The sequence below is a fragment of the Calliphora vicina genome, chromosome 3, assembly GCF_958450345.1.
Source record: "Calliphora vicina chromosome 3, idCalVici1.1, whole genome shotgun sequence".
In the NCBI taxonomy this organism is placed as follows: domain Eukaryota; kingdom Metazoa; phylum Arthropoda; class Insecta; order Diptera; family Calliphoridae; genus Calliphora; species Calliphora vicina.
In genome coordinates this window covers 79,396,613-79,420,059 of record NC_088782.1, presented here as the reverse complement: position 1 = coordinate 79,420,059, position 23,447 = coordinate 79,396,613, and the positions used below count along the sequence as shown (strand labels likewise).

The following is a 23,447-nucleotide window of genomic DNA, read 5'->3' as shown; positions in this document are numbered from 1 at the left end:
AAAACATTTGTCTTGAGTTACAAAACATTTATTTTGATAGATATCCCACTCGCATCCCACTAAGCGACCATATAGGTCGCTTAGGAAAAGACCTAAGCTTTCTTAAAAAAAATAAAAAGGGCCCATTTTGAAAAAAAAGTCAAAAATATTTTTGATTTAAAAAAAAAAATCAAAGATATTTTATTAAATTTTTTTAATTTTTTTTTCGAAAGATTGCATAAATAGCTATCTAAACTATTTGGGACACATTTTGCTAAGAACAATAGGTAATAAGTTATATATATATATAAGTTATAAAAAAAAACATGTTTGGCCAAAATGTCAAATTTTGACCTCCTATAACTCAGAGAGTTCTTGACTGATCTTGTTGAAAAATGGTGTCCGAATTACTATCCAATAGAACTAACATTGGTGCAAATTTCATCGCGATCGGAAGACATCGATTTCAAAAGTTGGTTCACTTGACGTGAATGATACATCAATATCTCCGAAATTCTTCCGGCTCGGTTGCTATTTAAAATCGAGAAAATCGGTCTACAAATGGCTGAGATATAAGGAAAAAACCAGGACAACCTCGATTTTTGTCCCGTATCTGGATTACTAAATCATTAATATAGACAATATGGATATCTAATGATAGATATTTCAAAGACCTGTGCAACGACGTATATAAGACCATAGTAAGTTGGGTCAAAATCGGGAAAAAATATTTTTTAACCCGAATTTTTTTTTTCACCAACATTTTTTTTTACTACTTTTTTTTACTGGAAAAAAAATTAAATTTTGTTCACCTAAAAATATTTAAAATTTTTATTTTAAAGTATATTTTGGTGAAGGGTATGTAAAATTCGGCACAGCCGAATATAGCTCTCTTATTTATTTTTATTGACATTTTGTTAAATATTAACAAAATTTAATGAATTTCTATGTGGAAACACATAGTAAATGACAAAAATGCAAATCAAACTTGTTACGGATGTATAATAATTCTGTTTGTTCCATTATTATTAGTATTGATTTACTTTTTTCCCCTCCCCTGAATATATCGTTACCACGCCACTCTATTCTTATTTCATTCAACTGCGTGTTACCATACACACAATGTATAGTTATTTCGTGTATGTAATTTTTAACTGTTTATTACCATACACACAATATTACACATTGCATTCTTGTCATCTTCTCTGTTGGCAACAACTCTCCTCTTTATAGAAGTGGAAAAATAAATAAAGTGGCGTGACATTACCGTTAGTTTTGTTTGCTATTCTGTACAGTGCGACCAGGTCTCCAACATTTTTGCAGCTAAATCCTATCCAAAATAATGCTAAAAAAATTCTAAATGGATTTTTAAATGCCAAAAAAATGCTAAATTTTTTTTAATAATATTATGAAGAAATTCTTCACTATTTGTACCGCTGTTTCTACAAATTATGTTGGATTATATAAATAAAACCAGATCGAACTCAAAAACAAAACAAATTATAATTATTTATTCTCTTCAAGAATCGTAAATTAAAACCTATTGAATAGACACAATTTTTCAACAAGATCGGTCAAGAACTCTCCGAGTTAAGGTTCAATTAGACGTACCATAGCCATAACCATATAAAACATCTGTTCGAACCAAGCTTATGGGCAACACTGTATATGATTATTGGTGACATACCATAACGGCATAATCGTAGATATCAACTGAATTTTGGTTTTCTGCCATAACCATAAACAGCTGATTGATAAATTAACGTATTTTTTGTATTTTTATCATTTGACTTTTATTTTTCATAGTTGCTGAATTGTTTGGTGAGTTTTAATTTATATTTTTCATTTGTTTCTTTTCATAATTCAAAATAAACAAATGAAAACATCAAAAACTGCTGTTTATGGTTATGGCACCACAAATCGAGTATTGTAAAAAATGCTTATGTTATGGCTATGTTTACGGCTATGGCGATATGGTATGGCACGACTGATTGAATCTTTAGAGGGGGTGATATTTTGGCCAAACATGTGTTTTTTCTCATCCATGTAACTTATTACCTATTGTCCTTAGCAAGATGTGTCCCAAATAGTTTATATTAAAAAATAGCTATCGAATCGAAATTTAAAACAAAAACGTAAAAGATTTTCTGTTTTGTAATAGAATCAAACCATATGATTTGTACAAATGTAAACAAAACAATTAAAAGTAAGCGGGTAAGTAAAATTAGAGCAACATTTTTAAATTGATTGTAATATAATTTTAATTATTTAGAAAATGGATCCATCCCTTTTATTTTTCTTATCTTCATCTGAAGAGGATGAAGAGCACGATGTTATGCGAGCAAAGAGACAAATGCGAATGAAAAGTGACCCTTTGTTATTATCAAACATAGCGTAAGTAAAAAGCAAGTTTGAACAATAGGAATGTAAATAAATAATGATAAATTTATATTTTAGGTGCCGAAAACGATTTAGATTATCGAAGGAGGCTTTTAACTTTGTACTTTCCCAAATGAATTTTTCCGGGAGCATGTCAACATCGGTGCCAGCGAAATTGCAGTTAGCAGCAACATTATCCCTTTTAGCCGGCGGGAGCTTTCAGTATGTAGTTGGTAATGACTATTTAATTGGTATGAGTCAAAGTACTATCTGTAAGTATGTTGACAACTTTTTTTTTTTCAATTTTATTTTTTATTTATTGTATCTTCATTCATGAACTAACAACAAGTACTTCAAATCTTATATCTAATAATTATAATTTAATTAGTCCAGCCAGTGCACAGTGGGGGATCTGAAAAAAAAGTGGAAATAAATCTGTAACTTCTAAACGAATAGCCCGATTTTAATAAAATTTCCCATGGCTATAGAGGAGGTGTCGATAAAGGGGGGCCGAGCCACAATGCCCCAAAGTGGGGCACCTTGGGTATATCAAAAATTAAAAATGATGCCAAATTTTTGTTTGCGATCCGATTTGAAAGATTTTTATATATATGGAATGTACTAGACGAGATCTACAAAAAACGCATTTGAAAAGTAAAATTTTATTTTTTTTGCCTACCTTGGTCTGCCATTTTGCTAATAACGGATCCAATTCTTTCCCGATTTTCTTGAAGTATTTTTTTTTGAATTAACAACAAATTTATTAATAATCTTAAGAACGAATTGCAGTGCCGGACGAAAAATTGTTTATTCATTTAGCTTTTATTAAATTGGCATTCTTCCTTCTATTCTTTGGATTAGGTCTGCTGTGTCCCTCCTTCTTAACCGAGTGTGGCCACGGTTATTTAATATGTTGCGGGCCAGTGGGTTTGGATGAATTTCAATTTTTTTAAAATATTTTTCAACATTTTTCGTGATTTCAGTTTTTACAAGGGGCACGTTTAGATCTTTGTGTATATTCGCGTTTTTGATATACCAGGGGGCAACTGTGATCATTCTTAAAAACTTGTTTTGGCGTCTTTGGATCTTTTCAACATTTGACTCTGAGGCCGTGCCCCATAGCTGTATGCCATAACACCATATCGGTTTTATGATCATGTTGTAAAGTAGAAGTTTACAATCTAAACTAAGCGTAGAGTTTCTACCAATAAGCCAATTAATTTGAATTGATTTCAATTTCATTTGAATCAACTTTGCATCTATATGACTTTTCCATGTAAGGCGACGATCGAGATGTATTCCGAGGTATTTCACTTCCGATTGTTGAATTATTTTTTGGTTATTGATATGAATGGGGGGCATGATTCTCTACGCAATGTAAATGTTATATGGGTACATTTTTTGCTCATTGACTTTAATTTTCCATTGTTTTAACAATTTTTCTAATTCAAATATGTGATTTTGTTAGTAACGAGACGCTTCTTGAGGGTTTTCATGAATGCTTAGAACAGCAGTATCATAGTTATAATCACCCCTAATAAAATTATAATTTAAGTATATTAATCACCCTAATAATATAATAATTTAAGTATATTAATTCTATTGAAATCGATCAATAAAAACAAATACACATATAAATATTAATACCTAAATTCAACATAAAATCAATAGCTTTCCATTGAAATGAAAACAATGTTGCAACTTAACAAAAACGCTTACCCACAAAAACTAAAACAAACATACGTATAAATATTCATACCAAAATTCAGCATAAATAAAATCAATTGCTTGCATGTTTGTCCACAACATTATGTACTAACATGCATACATACAAACAATATTGTTATCACTAATCGCGGGTGGACAAGCTTTTTGTTTAAAGTGGAACAATAAACTTCAGATCGATTTCAAAACAATGAAACTATCAAATAAGCATATTTTTTACACATCAATTTCAAAACAATGAAATTATCAAATAAGCATACATATTTTTAGATTTAAGATTGAAGAAAAATAAATAAAGTTCAGTTTCATACTTACTCTCATCGAAGTAGTTACTCATTACAAAACTGGCACAGTCGGTGAAAGGATCCAAAAATAAAAAATACGAAAGATCGTATTAAGGATCCAGTGGAATTTTTTTTTTATAATACGAAAGATCGTATTTTAAATACAGGGACAACATAATTTAATAACTAAAACTATATTAAACCATAAAAAATAATTAAATACTTAAAAATACTTATATTGAACTGTGGTGTTTAAATAAAATAATCAAAACTATATTGAACTATGAAAATGCAATTAAATATTTAAAAATACTTATGTATATTGAACTGCGGTGTTTAAAAAAAAATAATCAAAGCTATATTGAACTATGAAATATAATTAAATAATTGAAAATACCTGTATTGAACTGTGGTGTTAAAGAAATAAAACTATATTGAACTGTGAAAAAAAAAATAGTTTAAACTACTAAATTATATGTGTTTGCAAAAATAACAAAACACACACTGAAGGAAAATAGCGAAAATTAGAAGGCCAACTAATAATCAACAGCCAACAATAAGAAAGCAATAAAGAAGGAAGAAAGACAACTTATAATCAACAGCCAAGAAAGCAATAAGAAGGAAGAAAGACAACTACTTAGTAATCAACAATAAGAAAACAGTAAAAGTAAGCCTTAAATTTAATATAAATTTTAAGTAATAAACTCAGAAAATAAGTTGCTATTGAATTTATTGTAAATTTTTTTTTGTGTGGAATAATAGAAAAGACCAAGAATAGAAAATGACGAACCACCAGATAGACCCAATTAAATATTTAAATACCTTGCCACTTTATGACGGAAATAAAGACGATTTGAACACTTTCACTAGATTAATAGATAGAATCTATCCTTTGCTTACAAATTATGACGAGAACTCACAGCTACTATTTTTGGACATAGTTAGAAGCAAAATCATCGGTAGGGCAAAGGAATGCATTGAAATTAATACACAAGTCCAATCCTGGCAGGGCATAAAGACCGTATTAGGAAATAATTTTGAGGAGAAAAAGTCATGTGAAGAACTTTACGATGACTTAAGGGCAGTTACCTTCAATACGACAATCATTGACTTTTATAATGACATAAAATTTCATTTAAGACGTTTAAATAATAAAGCGTCGATGATTATGGGCGAAGGGGAAGGCCTTAATCAAGTAAGTATTAATAACCAGAGATCAGCGTTACATATTTTTAAAAACAAAATGCCGGAACCAATGAGAACGGTATTATCATGTAGGAATCCTGCTTCCTTGGAGGAAGCTATGGACATATTATTCGAAGGGGGCTACGATAAGGTAGGCAGAAATGGACGAAATAATTACCAGTATCATCGACAGAATAATGTCTCTAACCAAACTACACAGAATCGAAGCTATTATAGAAATGGTGGACAAGATCAAACACAATCGCGTAGATTCTATGGTAATAATGCACAGCAACCACAATTGCAGAAATTTCATGGTAATAACGTGCATCAACCACAATCGCAAAGATTCTATGGTAATAATGCACAGCAACCACAATTGCAGAAATTTCATGGCAATAACGTGCATCAACCACAATCGCAAGGGTTTTATAATAATAATGCACAGGGACAAAGATGGTATTGCAATGATAATGGTTGTAATGGTGGTCAAAACCCTCAACAGCGGTTTGAACCAATGGACATAAGTAAAGTGAAAGTGTCTGAAAATTTTCAGGAGCCAGCCTCGGAGGCACGTTACCATTTTTAACAATTAGAACTAGGTTAGGATTTGTAAGATTAATTGTAGACACGGGAGCGACAAATTCAATTTTGAATTTGTCATCTGGAAAGGATTCATTCGACGAAAGGCCATAGTGCCAATTTTTGAGGAATTTGACGTTTATATAGTAAGGTTTCATGATTTTTATGATGGTTTTATAGGTAATGATATATTGAGGCCGTTGAACGCCTGTATAGATTATAAGAATAACCAGATAACTATCGGTAATAAAACTTTGCCGATATTTTTTGAGAACGAAATAGCGGGAGAAGAAAGGACGAAAGCTCCACCCAATTCAAATTTGGTTTATTTCAAGGAGGAAGGTCAAGGTAGAATTTTAAGAGAAGGAATTTTGGAATAAGAAAATGGAAAAATAGAGATCAATTTGTTGTCCGAAGCCAATCGTCTGACTACGCAGAAGGTAGATCACGAAAATTTTGGTATAATTGAGGATAAGGAAATTAAGCCCATCATGGAACAGATTCGGAAAGAACACCTTAACGTCGAAGAGAAATCGGAAATCTTGAAACTGGTAAGGAGATATTCAGATATTTTCTATCAGGAAAACTCGAGATTGACTTTCACATCTGCTATAAAACATGAGATTATAACTACTAATAATGTACCCATACATACTAAATCATACCGTTATCCTTACATACATAAAAATGAAGTTCAGGCACAAATTCAAGAAATGCTTGATAGTAATATAATAAGACATAGTAATTCTCACTATTCGGCACCCATTTGGATCGTGGTGAAGAAGGCCGATGCGAGTAGAAAGAATAAATGGAGACTCGTCATCGATTATAGGAAACTTAATGAGGTAACCATAGATGACAGATATCCAATACCAAATATAGATGAAATCCTAGACAAACTGGGTAGATGCCAGTATTTCAGTACATTGGACTTGGCAAAGGGATTTCACCAGATAGAAATTAGAGAGGAAGATATCCATAAGACCGCCTTCACTGTGGAAGGAGGACATTATGAGTTCTTACGAATGCCGTTTGGGTTGAAGACAGCCCCAGCGACGTTTCAGAGACTTATGAACAATGTTCTTGGGGATTACATAAACAAGATCTGCTTAGTTTATTTGGATGATATTATCATCTTTTCCACCTCTCTTCAAGAGCAAATTAATTCAATCAACCTGATTTTTCGCCGCTTGCAGGAAGCGAACCTTAAGGTACAATTGGACAAATCGGAGTTCCTCAAAAGAGAAACTGAATTCCTTGGCCATATTGTTACGCCCCTTGGAATAAAAGCGAATCCCAAGAAAATAGAATGCGTAAAGAATTTCCCACTTCCGAAGACCCCCAAACAAATAAAACAATTTCTTGGACTAACGGGATATTATAGAAAATTCATCAAGGATTACTCCTTGATCGCAAAACCAATGACCAGGTACTTGAAAAAGGATGCCAAGATTAACATTTCAGACCCACAATAGTTTAAATACTCTCAGGACTCTGCTTACGCATGATCCAATTCTTACATACCCAGATTTTTCAAAAAGGTTTACCCTTTTTACCAATACTCTCACAAGATAATCACCCAATTTGCTATGCAAGTCGTACCCTCAATGAACACGAGTGTAATTACAGCACCATTGAAAAAGAATTATTAGCTATCGTCTGGGCTACTAAATATTTCCGTCCATATCTTTTTGGACGAAAGTTCATAATTGAGACCGACCATAAACCTCTCACATGGCTGTTTTCGGTTAAAGAGCCAGGTTCTAAATTAGTGAGATATTAGTTAGGGATATTAAAGATGAGAACGAATTAACGGAAATTATAGAAAGGGAACATTTGAGTAAAAATCATCGAGGAATACAGGCCGTCTACGAAGAATTGAGAACTGAAATATACAATCCTCACCTTAGATTAAGAATAACACAATTCATCAATAATTGTGAAATATGCACCATTGAAAAATATGATAGGAAACCACCGAAGATACCATTTAAGATAACTGAAACCCCCTTTAAACCTCGGGAAATTGCGCACATAGATGTGTTCTATACTCTAAAAAAAGAACTTTTCATGACTATAATAAACAAATTTACGAAACATGCAGTCGCATATAAGATAAACAGTAGAAGTTGGACAGAGTTTAAAGCTAAACTCTTGCAGTATATTAATACATATGGTAGAATAGAGAAAATTGTTGTGGATAATGAGTTGGGTTTTAAAGCCATTCCGATGCAGGCATTTCTCAAAGAAGAGAAAATAATTATACATTTTACGTCCAATAGTAACCGCACTTCTAATTCGGACATTGAAAGATTACACAACACTATAAACGAACACTTAAGACTTTTAAGACACGACGATAGAAATGAGAATGAAACTACAGAAGAGAAAATTTTGAGAATAATAGGATTTTACAATAACACAATACACAGTACAACTTGGATCAAACCGATAGACTTTTTGAGTGGAAAAGTTAATGAAGAGAAATATGATGAGATTCGCAATTTGATAATTAAAAAGAAAGAAGAGTATATAAATAGATTAAATAAGAATAGAACTGATGTAACATTGGAAGAAGATATAAACTATATTAGGGAAATTAGAGGAGGCAAAAATCATAGGAAGTACAGAAAAATATATAGTAGGAAAATTGACGAAGAACACGTTGAGAACGCTAAGACAGGGCACAAGTATTATAAGACACACGTGAGACAAAATAAAAAATATCAAGACAAAAATAATCCCAGGATAAAGGCTGGACAATAGTTTCTAATGCATGCATCTGATGTCCTTTCTTTTTCAGATGACGTTTTGGATGTTTCTGACAGTCGTTTTTGCGATTACCAATGGACAGTTCCTTGACATTCAGGATTTGTCGGATAATCATGGGTATATACCAATTAAAATAAGGGAAGTAGATATTGTCGACAAATACATAAAGATAATTCACGTTATTAATACAACGCAATACTTAGAAACGGTTAATATACTGCAGGATAATATTCATGGGCTCACTAACACATACACCAACATAGGTCCACTACTAGACAGTGTGAATAAAAGTATGGACATATGTAGGACAAAAATTAAAAATCTCACTCCCAGATTCAGACAAAAGCGTGGACTGATAAATGCGATAGGAAAAGAACTAAAATACGTTGCGGGGACAATGGATGGCGATGACGAAAAGGAAATATTTGACAGGATCCGGGGACTTGAGAAGGATAGGGAGGACACAATGAATACTTTAGATGGGATTTACTATTTGAGCACTGCAGTGTCGGACAGGATTTCGAACATCACCAATCATATTAATAGTCAGCAAAAGGTCGTTGAGACTTACGTAAATAAGTTCAAGACAGAAATTCAAAACAGGATCCTTGACTTGGAAGACGAAACTTTGTTTTTGCAAAACGTTTTTCGGGTTAATAATGACGTGAGCTTGTTAATGGACCATGTGAACGAAATCGGACATGTAATCTTCAATTCTCGATTGGGAATAGTCCCATCAGACATACTGACAAAAGACGAGTTTGAACTCATGGACGGAATGGAATCTTATCTTCAAACTAAGGTTTCTGTGACTTATAAAGAGGACGTTGTAATCTTGACATTGAGTATTCCAAGGTTTCTTAACGAATCATTTTCGGAGGTTGCTTTTGAACCGCTGCCTGATGATGAAAATAGGACCCTAATTCTTAAAGAAAATACTGTTTTGATCCATCGGGATAAGATATACAGATCAAACACTTTGGAGTACAGAAAGTTGGAACAAATAAAAGACGATTGCCTGACGAACATTGTAAAGGGTTTAGAGCCTAGGTGTAATATGAATGTGACAAAAGATCAAGAGGAGAAGGAAATTTACCCTGGTTTACTGATATTTAAACATTATCGGGACGAAATCATAACGAACTGTAAAAGTCCACACAAATTAAAAGATTTTAGAACATATCTTGTAAAATTTGAAAATTGTATTATTGAAACAAAATTAAAAACTTATGAAAACTATAAGATAAATGTAAAAGAAATGTTTGTATTGAAAAAATTTATTTTAAAATCGAGAGGGATAATATGTCATTTCCCGATTTAATTGTTAAGGATATACACTTTAATGAGACAATGAGAATTGTTAAACATAAGTTGTTTAAGAGTACTCTAATTAATACGGGCAGTAGTTTGACTATTTTCACTGTCTTTGTTGCTATTGTAATTGTAATTTACATAAAAACTTTTAAAACAAGAACCTTTATTGTAACTTCGTCGGAGCCTCACTCTAACGATGGGGGAGTTATAATCACCCCTAATAAAATTATAATTTAAGTATATTAATCACCCTAATAATATAATAATTTAAGTATATTAATTCTATTGAAATCGATCAATAAAAACAAATACACATATAAATATTAATACCTAAATTCAACATAAAATCAATTGCTTTCCATTGAAATGAAAACAATGTTGCAACTTAACAAAAACGCTTACCCACAAAAACTAAAACAAACATACGTATAAATATTCATACTAAAATTCAGCATAAAATCATTGCTTGCATGTTTGTCCACAACATTATGTACAAACATGCATACATACAAACAATATTGTTATCACTAATCGCGGGTGGTCTAGCTTTTTGTTTAAAGTGGAACAATAAACTTCAGATCGATTTCAAAACAATGAAACTATCAAATAAGCATATTTTTTAGACATCAATTTCAAAACAATGAAATTATCAAATAAGCATACATATTTTTAGATTTAAGATTGAAGAAAAATAAATAAAGTTCAGTTTCATACTACTTCTCATCGAAGTAGTTACTCATTACAAAACTTATCATCAGCAAATGTTGATGTATGAGTGCGATTGTTAGTTGGCATATCAGACGAATATATCAAATATAAAAAGGATCCCAGGATACTGTCTTGGGGGACTCCTGCGTCAATGGGTTGGGGACTACTTAAAAAGTCTCCTTCTTTAACCTTAAATGTTCGACCAGTTAAATAGCTTTCCAATAGCTTATGTGTGTTTGCGGGTAAATTTTGACTCAGTTTGTATATTAAACCATCATGCCATACTTTATCAAACGCTTGAGAAATGTGAATAAAGAGAGCGGAACAATATTTCTTTTCCTCAAACGCTTTTCTTACAAAATTTACAAGTTTATGGGTTTGTTCGATATTACTGTGTTTTCTTCTAAAACCAAATTGATGATTCGGAATACAATTGTTTTCAATTAACATCGGGTACAACTTGTTCATGAGTATCTTCTCAAATAGCTTTGATATATTAGACAATAGGGTTATTGGTCTGTATGATTCTACTTTTGTGTGATCTTTTCCCGGTTTAGGTATCATGGTAACCAGTGAAACCATTCATTCTGGAGGATAATATTCAAGGCGTAATATAGCATTAAAAATAAAAAGAATTATTTTTATTGCTATCCGGGGTAGCTCCATAAGCATCTTGTTACTGATTTTGTCAATACCAGGTGCTTTCTTGGAGTTTAAATCAACAATAGCCTTTTCGATCTCTCGAATCTCAAAACGTAGGGGTACGACTGCTCCAAAATGGGGTACAACAGGTGGCAACTCAATTGCTTCATTTGATGTGTTCGGTGTAAATACGTTTTTCAAATGATTAACAGATTTCCTTTTTCAGTATCATTTCTTGCCCAACCACCACTTGAATTTCGCAAGGCGGGCTTACATATGATAGGTCTTTTAAGACTTTTTGTTGCTCGCCATAATGAGTAATCCGATTGCGGGGTTGCGTCCAGGCTTTCTAAATATTTATTCAATGATTCCATTTTTCGAAATTCCAAGAGCTTTTTAAGTCTTTTTATACAATCTATAAGCTTCGATTTGAGTTGGGGGGATCTGTGCAATTGCCACTCTCTTCGAACTCTTCTTTTTTCATTTAAGAGCCGTTCGACATCTGCAGAATAAATTCTATTATATCTGATTTGTCGGGGGGTTTGGTTTGATAAGAGAGTGATCGATGTTTTCTGGTGTTCTTAGCGGTATGTTTTCCGAGCAATGTGTACTGAGGTATTTTTTATATTTGAGCCAATCAATTCTTGTGCCTGTCATCGCTAAATTACCAGTCGGGGATACAAGTGATCTGAAGATAGTTCCATCGAGGATTCAACTTGAATCATTTCTCCAGGGATATTTTTCATCACGCTAAAATCAATAACATCCGGTATTTTTCGTGGGTCAGTAGGCCAGTAGGTAGGTTGGCCGCTCGAAATCACATTCAAACCCATTTTAGAAATTGTATCAAACAAAACACGACCTTTAGGGGTAATCTGTCGTGATCCCCAGAATGTGTGCTTAGCATTATAATCGCCAGCAGCCAGGAAAAGGGGGCCTAGTGATTTAAAAAATCTATTATATATACTTTCTGTAATTGAAAATCTAGGGGGTGAGTATATCGATGAAATCACTAAGTTTCGATGAAAATCTTCAAGACAGATTGTAGTAGCTTGAAGATAATCTTCGCAAAGATCACACATTAAGTAGTGTTTGATTCGAGCTTTTATTAAAATTGCCGAGCCTCCGCATGCTCTAACTCTGGTATCTTTGGTATCATATATTACGTATCCATTTATTCGAAATGAACTTCTGGACGTCAAATGAGTTTCAGAAACCAGCATTATATCAATTTGTTGGTTTCTTAAAAAATATTCGAGTTCGTTTTTGTGTTGACGTATGCCGTTTGCATTCCAGAAACATATTTTCAAACAGTTCATGGCTTATTTAGGATAGCTTGTAATAACATTGACTGCATTTTAAGCATTTCCTGCATCATATTACTCATAGAGTTGGTAAAATTGTTAACCGATTTCACTAGGGTCTCTATTGTAGCTTCCAGTCGACTAAAATTAGAAGTGGGATGTTGGTCTGCAAATTCCACATTGATATTAGGGTTATTTTCTTTTCCTATTGGTGGGTTTTGAGCAAAAGTTGGATTCGTTCTTAGAACACTAGCGTATGAACCTTTATTATTCATGGTTTGCGATATTTGGGGGTAATGGGTATCAACTAGGTTCATTGATTGCACAGGATAAATACTAGGTTTATGTGTTAATGTTCTTTTACTATAGAATGTGCTGGGCATCCTCTGTAATTTGCTGTGTGATTTCCGCCACAATTGCTGCATTTTTTTTACTTTTGAGTCGTTTTTGGATTTATCGCATTGGGTAGAACCGTACAATTCTGCACACACCACGCAAACAGGGGGTAGTTTGCAATATGCCCTAGTATGACCATATTCTTGACAGTTTAAACCAGCGAAATGCAAACTCACACCACTACAGTTTTTAGATATTGTAGTTGTGTGAGTATTATTCTCTGGCAAAAATAAATAGCTGAAATAATGAAATAAACAAGCATAAAAGCGTAACACAACCTGCTTCTATCAATGCTCATGCGAGACTGACTGTTTTTATACAATGTGTGTGCTTGCGTACATGTGAAAACAAAAACAATAGAGCTCATTTGAGAGCTCACTGCAGCTCGCTGGTTTAAACACTGGACGGGTCCCGATCTCTTATGTGGCTCTTCTACCGTAATTTTACGATGCAATAAATATTTTAAACTGTAAATTGGGTGTGTTTCATTTTTCCTGAGATTAACTGTTATAATGTCTCCCATTATTCCCCTAACACAAGCCAACATAATATGAATAAATACTTACATTGCAAATTCTTATTTTTAACATTACATACATTTTATTTTTATAAATAAATTTTTTACCAAATTTATTTACAGACATTTTTCTTGATAATTACTCTATTGCTTTTCAACAATTATTAAAATTATTAAAATTGTGAAATTATTGATTTCTTAAAATTTGCAAAAATCAACATAAGTATGTTTTGTACCCAACTTAATAACGGAAACAAAACACACTTATGCTTAGTAAGTAAAAACTGATTTTAGTTAACATGTAAATTAGTATATAAGAAACATTTTTTAATTAATAAAGTGCATTTGATAATTACACCTCATCAAGCCGTGTTTTTTTTTATTGTTTTAAAATTACGTTCTTTTAATTGGCGCAGTCGGTAGGATACGCGATATAAGTACAAAAGATCTTATATACGTTAAACGTTTAATCGCGAAAAGGAAAACAATAAAAAAAGAAAAATATTCTGCGAATCCCACGGGACCCTCCAGAATAAGCGACTAATAAGTCGAAAAAAAGGACTAATCTAAAAAGCTGGATACTTTTAATTACGTCCTATAATTTTAAGAAAAAGGAACAATTTTGTAATCCCAAGGACTTTGTAGAAAAAAAGAAAACTGAATATTTTCTGCTACAACCGGGAGGAATACATTTTTTTGAACTGTAAAAAAAAAGTTTGTGAAAAAAATATTAAATGGAATTAAAATTAAAGAACTTAAAATAATAAAATTATAAAAGAAAAAAAAATCCTCAGGACCTTGTAGAAAGTTTAACACTTTTACTACAACCAGGAATAAATTTTTTTTTGTGACGAATTAAATATAATTGAAATTAATTAAAATTTAAAGAACTTAAAATTTATAAAAGAATATATATATAAATAATTATAAATGTGAGAAAAAAAAAGCTTTTGGAATTGAAAATATAAAAAGCTTAACACTTTTACTACAAAGGAACTGAAAAAGAAATATATATAAACGAAAAAAAAAAACAATTAATTGAACAGTGAAATAAAAGGAAGCTTAATAGTGAAGGAAGGCTCAAATCAACAACATCTTACAATCAGCTTACATTACATTGCATAGACGGAATAAAAGAAGGAACCAACAGACAACCAAGAGGATCAACTTAACACCATTTAAAAGTCAGACTAGTTCTTAAGAATAAATTAAAATATCAAATTAATATAAGAATTTAAATGAATGTAATAGAGGAATTCGAAAAGGAAATCGAATTTATCTTTGAATTGTACATTGTAAATGAAAAAGATAGGGACAGTTTAAGAGGACTTTTAAGACAGATAACACTTATTGAGATAAAATCACGGAATAAATATCTAAAGAATAAGAAAAAATCAGGAAGACCAATAAGAATATAGTAAGGATAAATAGAAGGAGACTCATTTTAGAAAAGTTTGAAAAATTTACTCATAATGACCGAAGAAAATCAAAAACCTTCAGTTAGGATTGACCCATTAAAATACTTAAACCAAATTCCAGAATTTAGCGGTGATTATCGTGATTTACAAACCTTTATTAACTTGATAGATAGGGTCTATCCCATACTTACTGTTTACGACGAACCTTCACAATTACTTTTCTCAGATATAATTAAAAGCAGACTCACTGGAAAGGCAAGAGAAGTTATAGAGATCAATTGCCAAGTACAATCATGGACGGATATAAAGACTGTACTACATAATAATTTCGGAGACAGATGTGGACTTGAAGAACTGTTCGATAAACTAAAAGGTACAACCTTCAAAACTAACAGTGTAGAATTTTATAATGAAATAAAACAAAGACTTAGAAGTCTTAACAATAAAACAATTATGACAATCGGTTCCGGACCAGCGGCAAATGAATGTGCCAAAAATAACATGGAAACTGCCTTAAATGTGTTTAAAGAAAAGATTCCCGAACCTATGCGTACAATTCTAACATGTAGGAACCCACAGACCCTTGAAGTAGCAATGGAAATATTATTCCAAGCTGGATATGCGTACGTCACATCATCAAACGAAATATTTCCCAACTATGGAAAACCATCGAACAAAACAGGACATAAAAATCGACAAATATACCGACAAGTTGGTAACAACAATCCCAATAATACAAAGACTTTTAACCATCGAAACTCGCAACCACACTTTTCATATAACCAACCAAATCCTCGAAATCATTATCAGAATAGACAAAATATACAATGTGACAACTATTTCCCTAGACCTGAACCCATGGACGTAAATAACATTGAGACTCCAACCAATCGCAATCATCCTCAAAGTGAAAATTTTCGATTTTCTGCCTCAAGGAACTACCATACATAAAAGTGGAAACTAAATTGGGACATCTGAAACTAATTATAGATTCAGGTGCAACTAATTCAATTCTGAATCCAAATATATGTCATCCTAAATGGATACAGAAAGTTGACCATATCCCTATAAAAACATTACAACACCAAGTAAATATCAACGAAAAAGCAAAAATCCCTATTTTTAAGGAATTCGGTAAAGGAATTGACACAATGGAATTTTATATAATTAAATTTCATGAATATTATGATGGACTTATAGGAAATGATTTACTCAGACCATTGAAAGCTAAAATTTGTTATGAGACAAATACGATAAATATAGGAGGAAACACATTACCTCTTCTTGTTAAAAGCGAAGATGAACAACAAAATCAATACAATAAGGATGATGAGGAAAATTATATTAGGGAATTAAATGAACATGAAATAATAAAAACGGAAACCTTGGAAATGGAAATTAATTTTACGTCAGATTTTAGACCTATTAGTGATCAGATTCGAGTGGAACACCTAAATGCTGAGGAAAAATTACAATTGTTATCAATGATAAATAAGTACCGCGATCTTTTCTACCAAGAAAATGACGGACTTTCTTTTACATCTGCTATAAAACACAAGATCAGGACGACGAACAACATTCCTATATTTAGCAAATCATACAGGTACCCATATATTCATAAGAATGAAGTTGAAAAGCAAATCAAGGAAATGCTCGACAACAACATAATTAGACACAGTAATTCTCCATACTCTGCACCTATTTGGATTGTACCCAAAAAGTCAGATGCAAGTGGAAAAACAAAATGGCGACTTGTCGTTGATTACCGCAAACTGAATGAGGTAATTATCGATGATAAGTATCCAATACCTAATATAGATGAAATTTTAGAAAAACTGGGAAGATGCCAGTATTTTACAACTTTAGACCTTGCCAAAGGATTTCATCAAATAGAAATTGATGAAGAGGATATTCATAAAACAGCCTTCAATGTAGAAGGAGGACATTATGAATTTTTGGGAATGCCTTTTGGACTGAAGACAGCTCCAGCAACATTCCAAAGATTAATGAATAATGTTCTTAGAGAATACATCAATAAAATCTGTCTAGTTTACTTAGATGACATAATTATATTTTCCACATCACTGCAGGAACATATGAATTCTATTAAACTTATTTTTGACTGTTTAAAGGATGCAAACTTGAAAATCCAATTAGATAAATCTGAATTTCTTAAGAAAGAAACTGATTTCTTAGGTCATATAATAACGCCTGAAGGGATTAAGACAAACCCAAAGAAAGTTGAGTGCGTTAAAAATTTCCCTATTCCAAAAAATACTAAACAAATTAAACAATTTCTTGGCCTTACTGGCTATTACAGGAAATTTATCAAAGATTATTCATTAATCGCAAAACCCATGACGAAATATTTGAAAAAGGATACAAAACTTAACTTGACTGATCCTGAATATGAGAAAAGTTTCAATACCCTTAAAACTTTACTAATTAACGACCCAATATTAGCATATCCTGACTTTACGAAAATATTCACACTTACTACTGATGCCAGTAACTATGCATTAGGAGCTATTCTTTCACAGGACAACCATCCAATATGTTTCGCTAGTCGTACTCTCAATACACATGAAATAAATTATAGCACCATAGAAAAAGAATTATTGGCCATTGTATGGGCTACAAAATATTTTAGGCCATACCTTTTCGGACGCAAGTTTCTTATAGAAACAGATCATAAGCCGTTAACATGGCTTTTTTCAATAAAGGAACCCAACTCCAAACTTGTAAGATGGAGATTAAAATTATCGGAATTTGACTATGAAATAAAATACAAGAAGGGAACTAAAAATGGCAATGCCGATGCCTTATCCAGGATTGAACCAGAATCTGGGAGCATAAATGTATTAGAATCCAACAATGTAACAATAAGCGAAACATCATCACCAATCAATATATTTAAAAACCAAGTTATTATAACAAAGGTAACATCAGGATCACTAAGGATTAGAAACAAAACAATTTTAGGAAATAGAAGAAAAAATATTTATATGAAGGAACTGGATCGCGAGACCGCTATTACATTACTTAAAAATCATTTTAACCCATCAAAGTTAAATGCTATTTTAATTGAAGAAGAGTTTTATCCAATTTTCAAAACAACGTTTGATGAATTATTCTCAAATAATCGAAATTTTAGGATCATAAGATGTTTCATCCTCACAGAGGACGTAGAAAACGAAGAACTACTTACGGAAAAAATAAAAAGGGAACATCTTGATAAAAATCACCGAGGTATTCAAACAGTATATAAGGAATTGATAACTCGAATATACAACCCACATTTGAAAGAAAGAATTACGCAGTTCATAAACAACTGTGAAGTATGTAACCTGGAAAAATATGATAGGAAACCTCCAAAAATACCATATAAAATTACGGAAACTCCATCTAAGCCCCGCGAAATTATACATATAGACGTATTTTACACTTTAGGGAAGACACTTTTTATGAAAGCAATTGACAAATTTTCTAAATTTGCACTAGCATTCCAGATAAATGGAAGGAGTTGGACAGAGTTCAAGTCCAAACTATTACAAATAATTAACACATACGGAAAAATAAATAAAATTATAGTAGACAATGAACTCGGATTCAAGGCTATACCAATGCAACAATTCTTAAAGGACGAAAACATAGAAATCCATTATAATTCTAACAGTAATCACACATCAAACGCAGACATCGAACGACTACACAATACCATTAATGAACACATACGTTTACTAAGACACGACAGCAGAAATAAAGACGAAACTATGGAAGACAAAATGACAAGGATAATAGGGTTCGACAATAATACAATACACAGCACTACAGGAATTAAACCGATTGATTTCCTAAATGGTAAAATTCATGAAGACAAATATAAGGAAATTCACGATCTAATAAACCAGAAAAAGGAGAAATATATACAGAAATTGAATGAATCTAGAAAAGATATAGAATTAGAAGACGGAACAAATTATATTAAAGAGATAAGGGGTGGTAAGAATCACACAAAATATAGGAAAGTTAACGCAAATAAGATAGATAATGACCACTTACAAACTGTAGAAACTGGACACAAATATTACAAAACCCATGTTAAACCTAGAAAAAAATATCAAGACAGAAATAACCCAACTATAATATCTACAAAATAATTTATTTTCAGATGTCGACTTGGATCATAATATTTACATTAATCATGACAACTAATGCACAATACTTAGATATTCAAGACTTGACAAACAATAATGGATATATCCCAATCAAACTCGATGAAATTAGTCCAATAAAAACATATTCTAAGATAATTCACATTATTAACATTACCATGTATGAGGAAACCCTTAGATTAATTACTGATAATGTAGCGATACTTAAAACAACCACGACAGATACAAAAACATTAATGGACACTGTTGACAAAAACTTTGCGATACTTAAAGCCAAAATTGCTAACTTAAACCCACAATTTAGAAGAAAACGAGGACTAGTTAATTTGTTAGGAAAAGGTTTGAAAATTATAACAGGAACAATGGATAACGAAGACGAAGAACATATAAATTATTCATTAAAACAACTTTATGAGAACAATGGACTCTTGACCAATACTATACATAACTTAACTCAGATAAATAACTTCTTTTCGGATCAGATCAAGAATATAACAGATCATATCAACACACAACAATTTCGTGTGGGGAAATACTTGAAGCAATTTAAGAACATTTTTCAAAATAAAATAGCAACATTAGAAGACGAAATATTGTTCATGCAACACATTTACCAGATTAATAATGATATAGCACTTTTACGTAATCATATCGATGACATTGGACAAGTGGTATTTTCAAGTAAATTAGAAATTATTCCAACAGACATTTTGACCCCAAAAGAAATGGACCTTATAACAGACTTTGACAGTTACGTTAATATAAAAACTTCCGTTGCTTTACATGATGGAAATATATTATTAATTTTTAAGATACCATTATATTCAGAGAACAAACTTAGTAAAATTACTTTCGAACCGATTCCAGATCCTAAAAATAAAACAATAGCTTTAGAAACATATACAGTACTTATTGACCATAACAAGAATATTTATCAATCAATTTTTGAAGATAATTTGGAGAAAAATTTGATTAAAATTGAAAATAAATGTATACAGAATATTTTAGAATATAAGGAAGCAAATTGTTTAATGAAGAATTTTGAAATCGAAGATGTAACGGAAATACTTCCAGGATTATTAATATTTAAAAATTATGAACAAATTGTTAACCATAACTGTAACAACAATAATAAACTGCAAATAAAAGGAACCTTTTTGATAAAATTTGAGAATTGTAAAATTATAACTGAAAACAAAAATTTTACTAATGTTAATTTAAGAATTAAAGATAAAATAATCCTTCCAAACATTATAACTAAAATTAAGAGTAATGAAAATGTAACTATTACTGATTTCAAACTAGAAACAATATATCTTAAACAAATAAAGTATGAAGAAAATCTTAACAATATACTGTATCATGATAAGAAAACAAAAACTATAAGTTTTAGTATTGATATTGTAATCATTTTATGTATTATTATCCTAATAATTATATACATATTAAGACCAAAACAAATATTTAATGTTTCGTCGGAGCCTCAAGCTAACGGTGGGGGTGTTATAATGTCTCCCATTATTCCCCTAACACAAGCCAACATAATATGAATAAATACTTACATTGCAAATTCTTATTTTTAACATTACATACATTTTATTTTTATAAATAAATTTTTTACCAAATTTATTTACAGACATTTTTCTTGATAATTACTCTATTGCTTTTCAACAATTATTAAAATTATTAAAATTGTGAAATTATTGATTTCTTAAAATTTGCAAAAATCAACATAAGTATGTTATGTACCCAACTTAATAACGGAAACAAAACACACTTATGCTTAGTAAGTAAAAACTGATTTTAGTTAACATGTAAATTAGTATATAAGAAACATTTTTTAATTAATAAAGTGCATTTGATAATTACACCTCATCAAGCCGTGTTTTTTTTTATTGTTTTAAAATTACGTTCTTTTAATTATTAACATCACCTGGTTCTAGTTCAACTCTAAACATTGGTTGGGGAATTTTCTCGCGATTTCTAATGTTGACTACATTTTTTATTTTAAACTTATGTTCCACAGCAGCCTTTATATCTTCAGGATCTACACAAGAGTCAATACCCTTAATAACAATTTGAAGCCCTTTGCTACTCTTCAATTGGTATGTGTAAAAACTTTGTTTATTGTTTTCAAATTCGGTAACAACCTTACGGAAATCATTTTCATGATTTACCTGTATCTTAGTCTCGCTTATGTTACCTCGCTTAAAAGGTACAACGTAAAAAGAATTTTCTCCGACCAACGAGATTAAATTCTTAATTAGAGCATTCGACTTTTGCTCTCTCAAATAAATAGGAGGGGGTTTGGACGACTTGGGTAATGTTGGGTGGTCAGCTGTTTCATCTTGCAAAATAGAAAATCTGTTTTCGGTAGTTTTCCTATCAATTTCCCTATCTATAGGAACTTTGGCGGTTAATGCAATTTTTGAGGATCGTGGGCTGCGTCCTCGTTTCAGTACGGTAATGTACCTATCAATTCCCACTTGGATTTGGGGTTTTTGTGCACTATATTTGGGCTGCTCCCGTACTATGGTTATTTGGGTTTGTACTTACTGTGCAGGTTTTTGTTTTAGGGGGTGAATAATTTAGCATACCTACCGGCGCTACTAAAAGTTTACTTTTGGTTACCATATTTCCATCAACAGCTGTCAACGGCAAATTTTCTTTTGTTGTACAAACACCTTTCGTAAACAAATCGGGGGATAATGAACGAGCTCTATCACTTTGTTTGGCGGTCAAATACAAGCTGTCATCAACTCTTGTATTTTTGTTTTCTTTCGAATTTTCTTCAACATTCACAAACACATATGTATGCATTTCTGCCATTCATGCTAAGCCTGCGCTCACTATGATTACCACTTGAGAAACTCATAAAGAGTATTCTCTGTTTATTTGTTTGCACTTGTGCTCTTTATTGGTGGAAAAAAGAAAACAAACACCAGAACGAAAATAATAAAAGATAACATTAATTGGCACTTTTAATATTATATTTTATGACTTAATCAAAAAACGATTGTATATTTAAATATAATTTCGCGTCCATTCGCGTTAAAGATATACATATATTCTTTTTTTATATTTAATTTATTTTTAGCCGTCAATATCATCAAAAAAAACGAGATATTTGTGGAGATAGAAAAAAACACGTCCGTTTAGCTTAACTATACGCAGTGTAATGACAACTGCGTGAAAGAATTGGAGGACAAACTGTGTCCATCGTTCATTAATTTTGACCCGGAAAACTCACATGAATGCATGGATGCATTCATGAAGAAATATAAGATTCCCGGATGTTAGTATTTATACATCATTTGATATTTAAATGTTTTTAATACAATATATTTTATTGCGTTGATGGCACACACTTTGGACTTCTAAGGCCAGCATCCAATGAACATACGTTCTTTAATAGGAAAGGTTTTCATAATCTCAACTCAATGGTGGTAAGTGTGATTTTATTTTTTATAAAAATAAAAGATTTATATTAAGTAAAACTTTAAGATTTGTGATCACGAGCATAAAATTTGACCATCAACTCAAAATACGGTGCCGCAGCCCATGACGCATTTGTCTGGAAACACTCGGAGGAAAGGAATTTGTTGTCCGAATTTTACAACAATAATGTTAAAAATGTTTGGCTTTTATGTAACTTGAGACATTTTCTTTTATTTATTTTAATGCAAGGTGACTCGGGGTATCCATTGGAACCATGGTGCATAACACCATACAGAAATACGCCTGAGGGTTCGCTGGAAGCTCATTTTAATGACGTACATTCCAAAGGCAGATGCATAATAGAAAGAACGATTGGAATTCTGAAAGGACGCTGGAAAATTTTAAGTAATAATAAAAGAAGCTGTTACAGCCCGGAAAAAATTGCGGCTTTTGGAAATGTGTGTGCTGCGTTACATAATGTATGCATACAATTTAAAGTTCCTCAATACACAAATGTCGAAGAGAATGGATCAATTCAACATAATATTAATAATGAAAATGAAACCAATTTAACAAAAATTGGTCATAAAATAAGAGACCACATCAAACTTTCTTTTAGAGAGAACTAA

At 31.6% G+C, this 23,447-nt stretch overlaps 2 protein-coding genes and 1 pseudogene across 2 annotated transcripts; all 3 read left to right on the top strand.

Moving 5' to 3' along the window:
• The first annotated feature begins 2,509 nt into the window (after positions 1-2,509).
• Positions 2,510-23,447, top strand: LOC135955558 (putative nuclease HARBI1; annotated as a pseudogene).
• Gagr (Gag-related) lies at positions 14,880-16,156 on the top strand. Its single transcript, XM_065503786.1, has one exon. The coding sequence runs from the start codon at positions 15,260-15,262 to the stop codon at positions 16,154-16,156; it is 897 nt and encodes a 298-aa protein (XP_065359858.1). The 5' UTR covers positions 14,880-15,259.
• Positions 18,774-20,930, top strand: LOC135955815 (uncharacterized). The gene has a single exon (XM_065506177.1). It carries the CDS (start codon positions 19,377-19,379, stop codon positions 20,928-20,930), a length of 1,554 nt encoding a protein of 517 aa, XP_065362249.1. The 5' UTR covers positions 18,774-19,376.

Excerpts from the sequence above, each read along its gene's own strand:
- Gagr (XM_065503786.1), top strand. The coding sequence starts at position 15,260 with ATGACCGAAGAAAATCAAAAACCTTCAGTTAGGATTGACCCATTAAAA.
- LOC135955815 (XM_065506177.1), top strand. The coding sequence starts at position 19,377 with ATGTCGACTTGGATCATAATATTTACATTAATCATGACAACTAATGCA.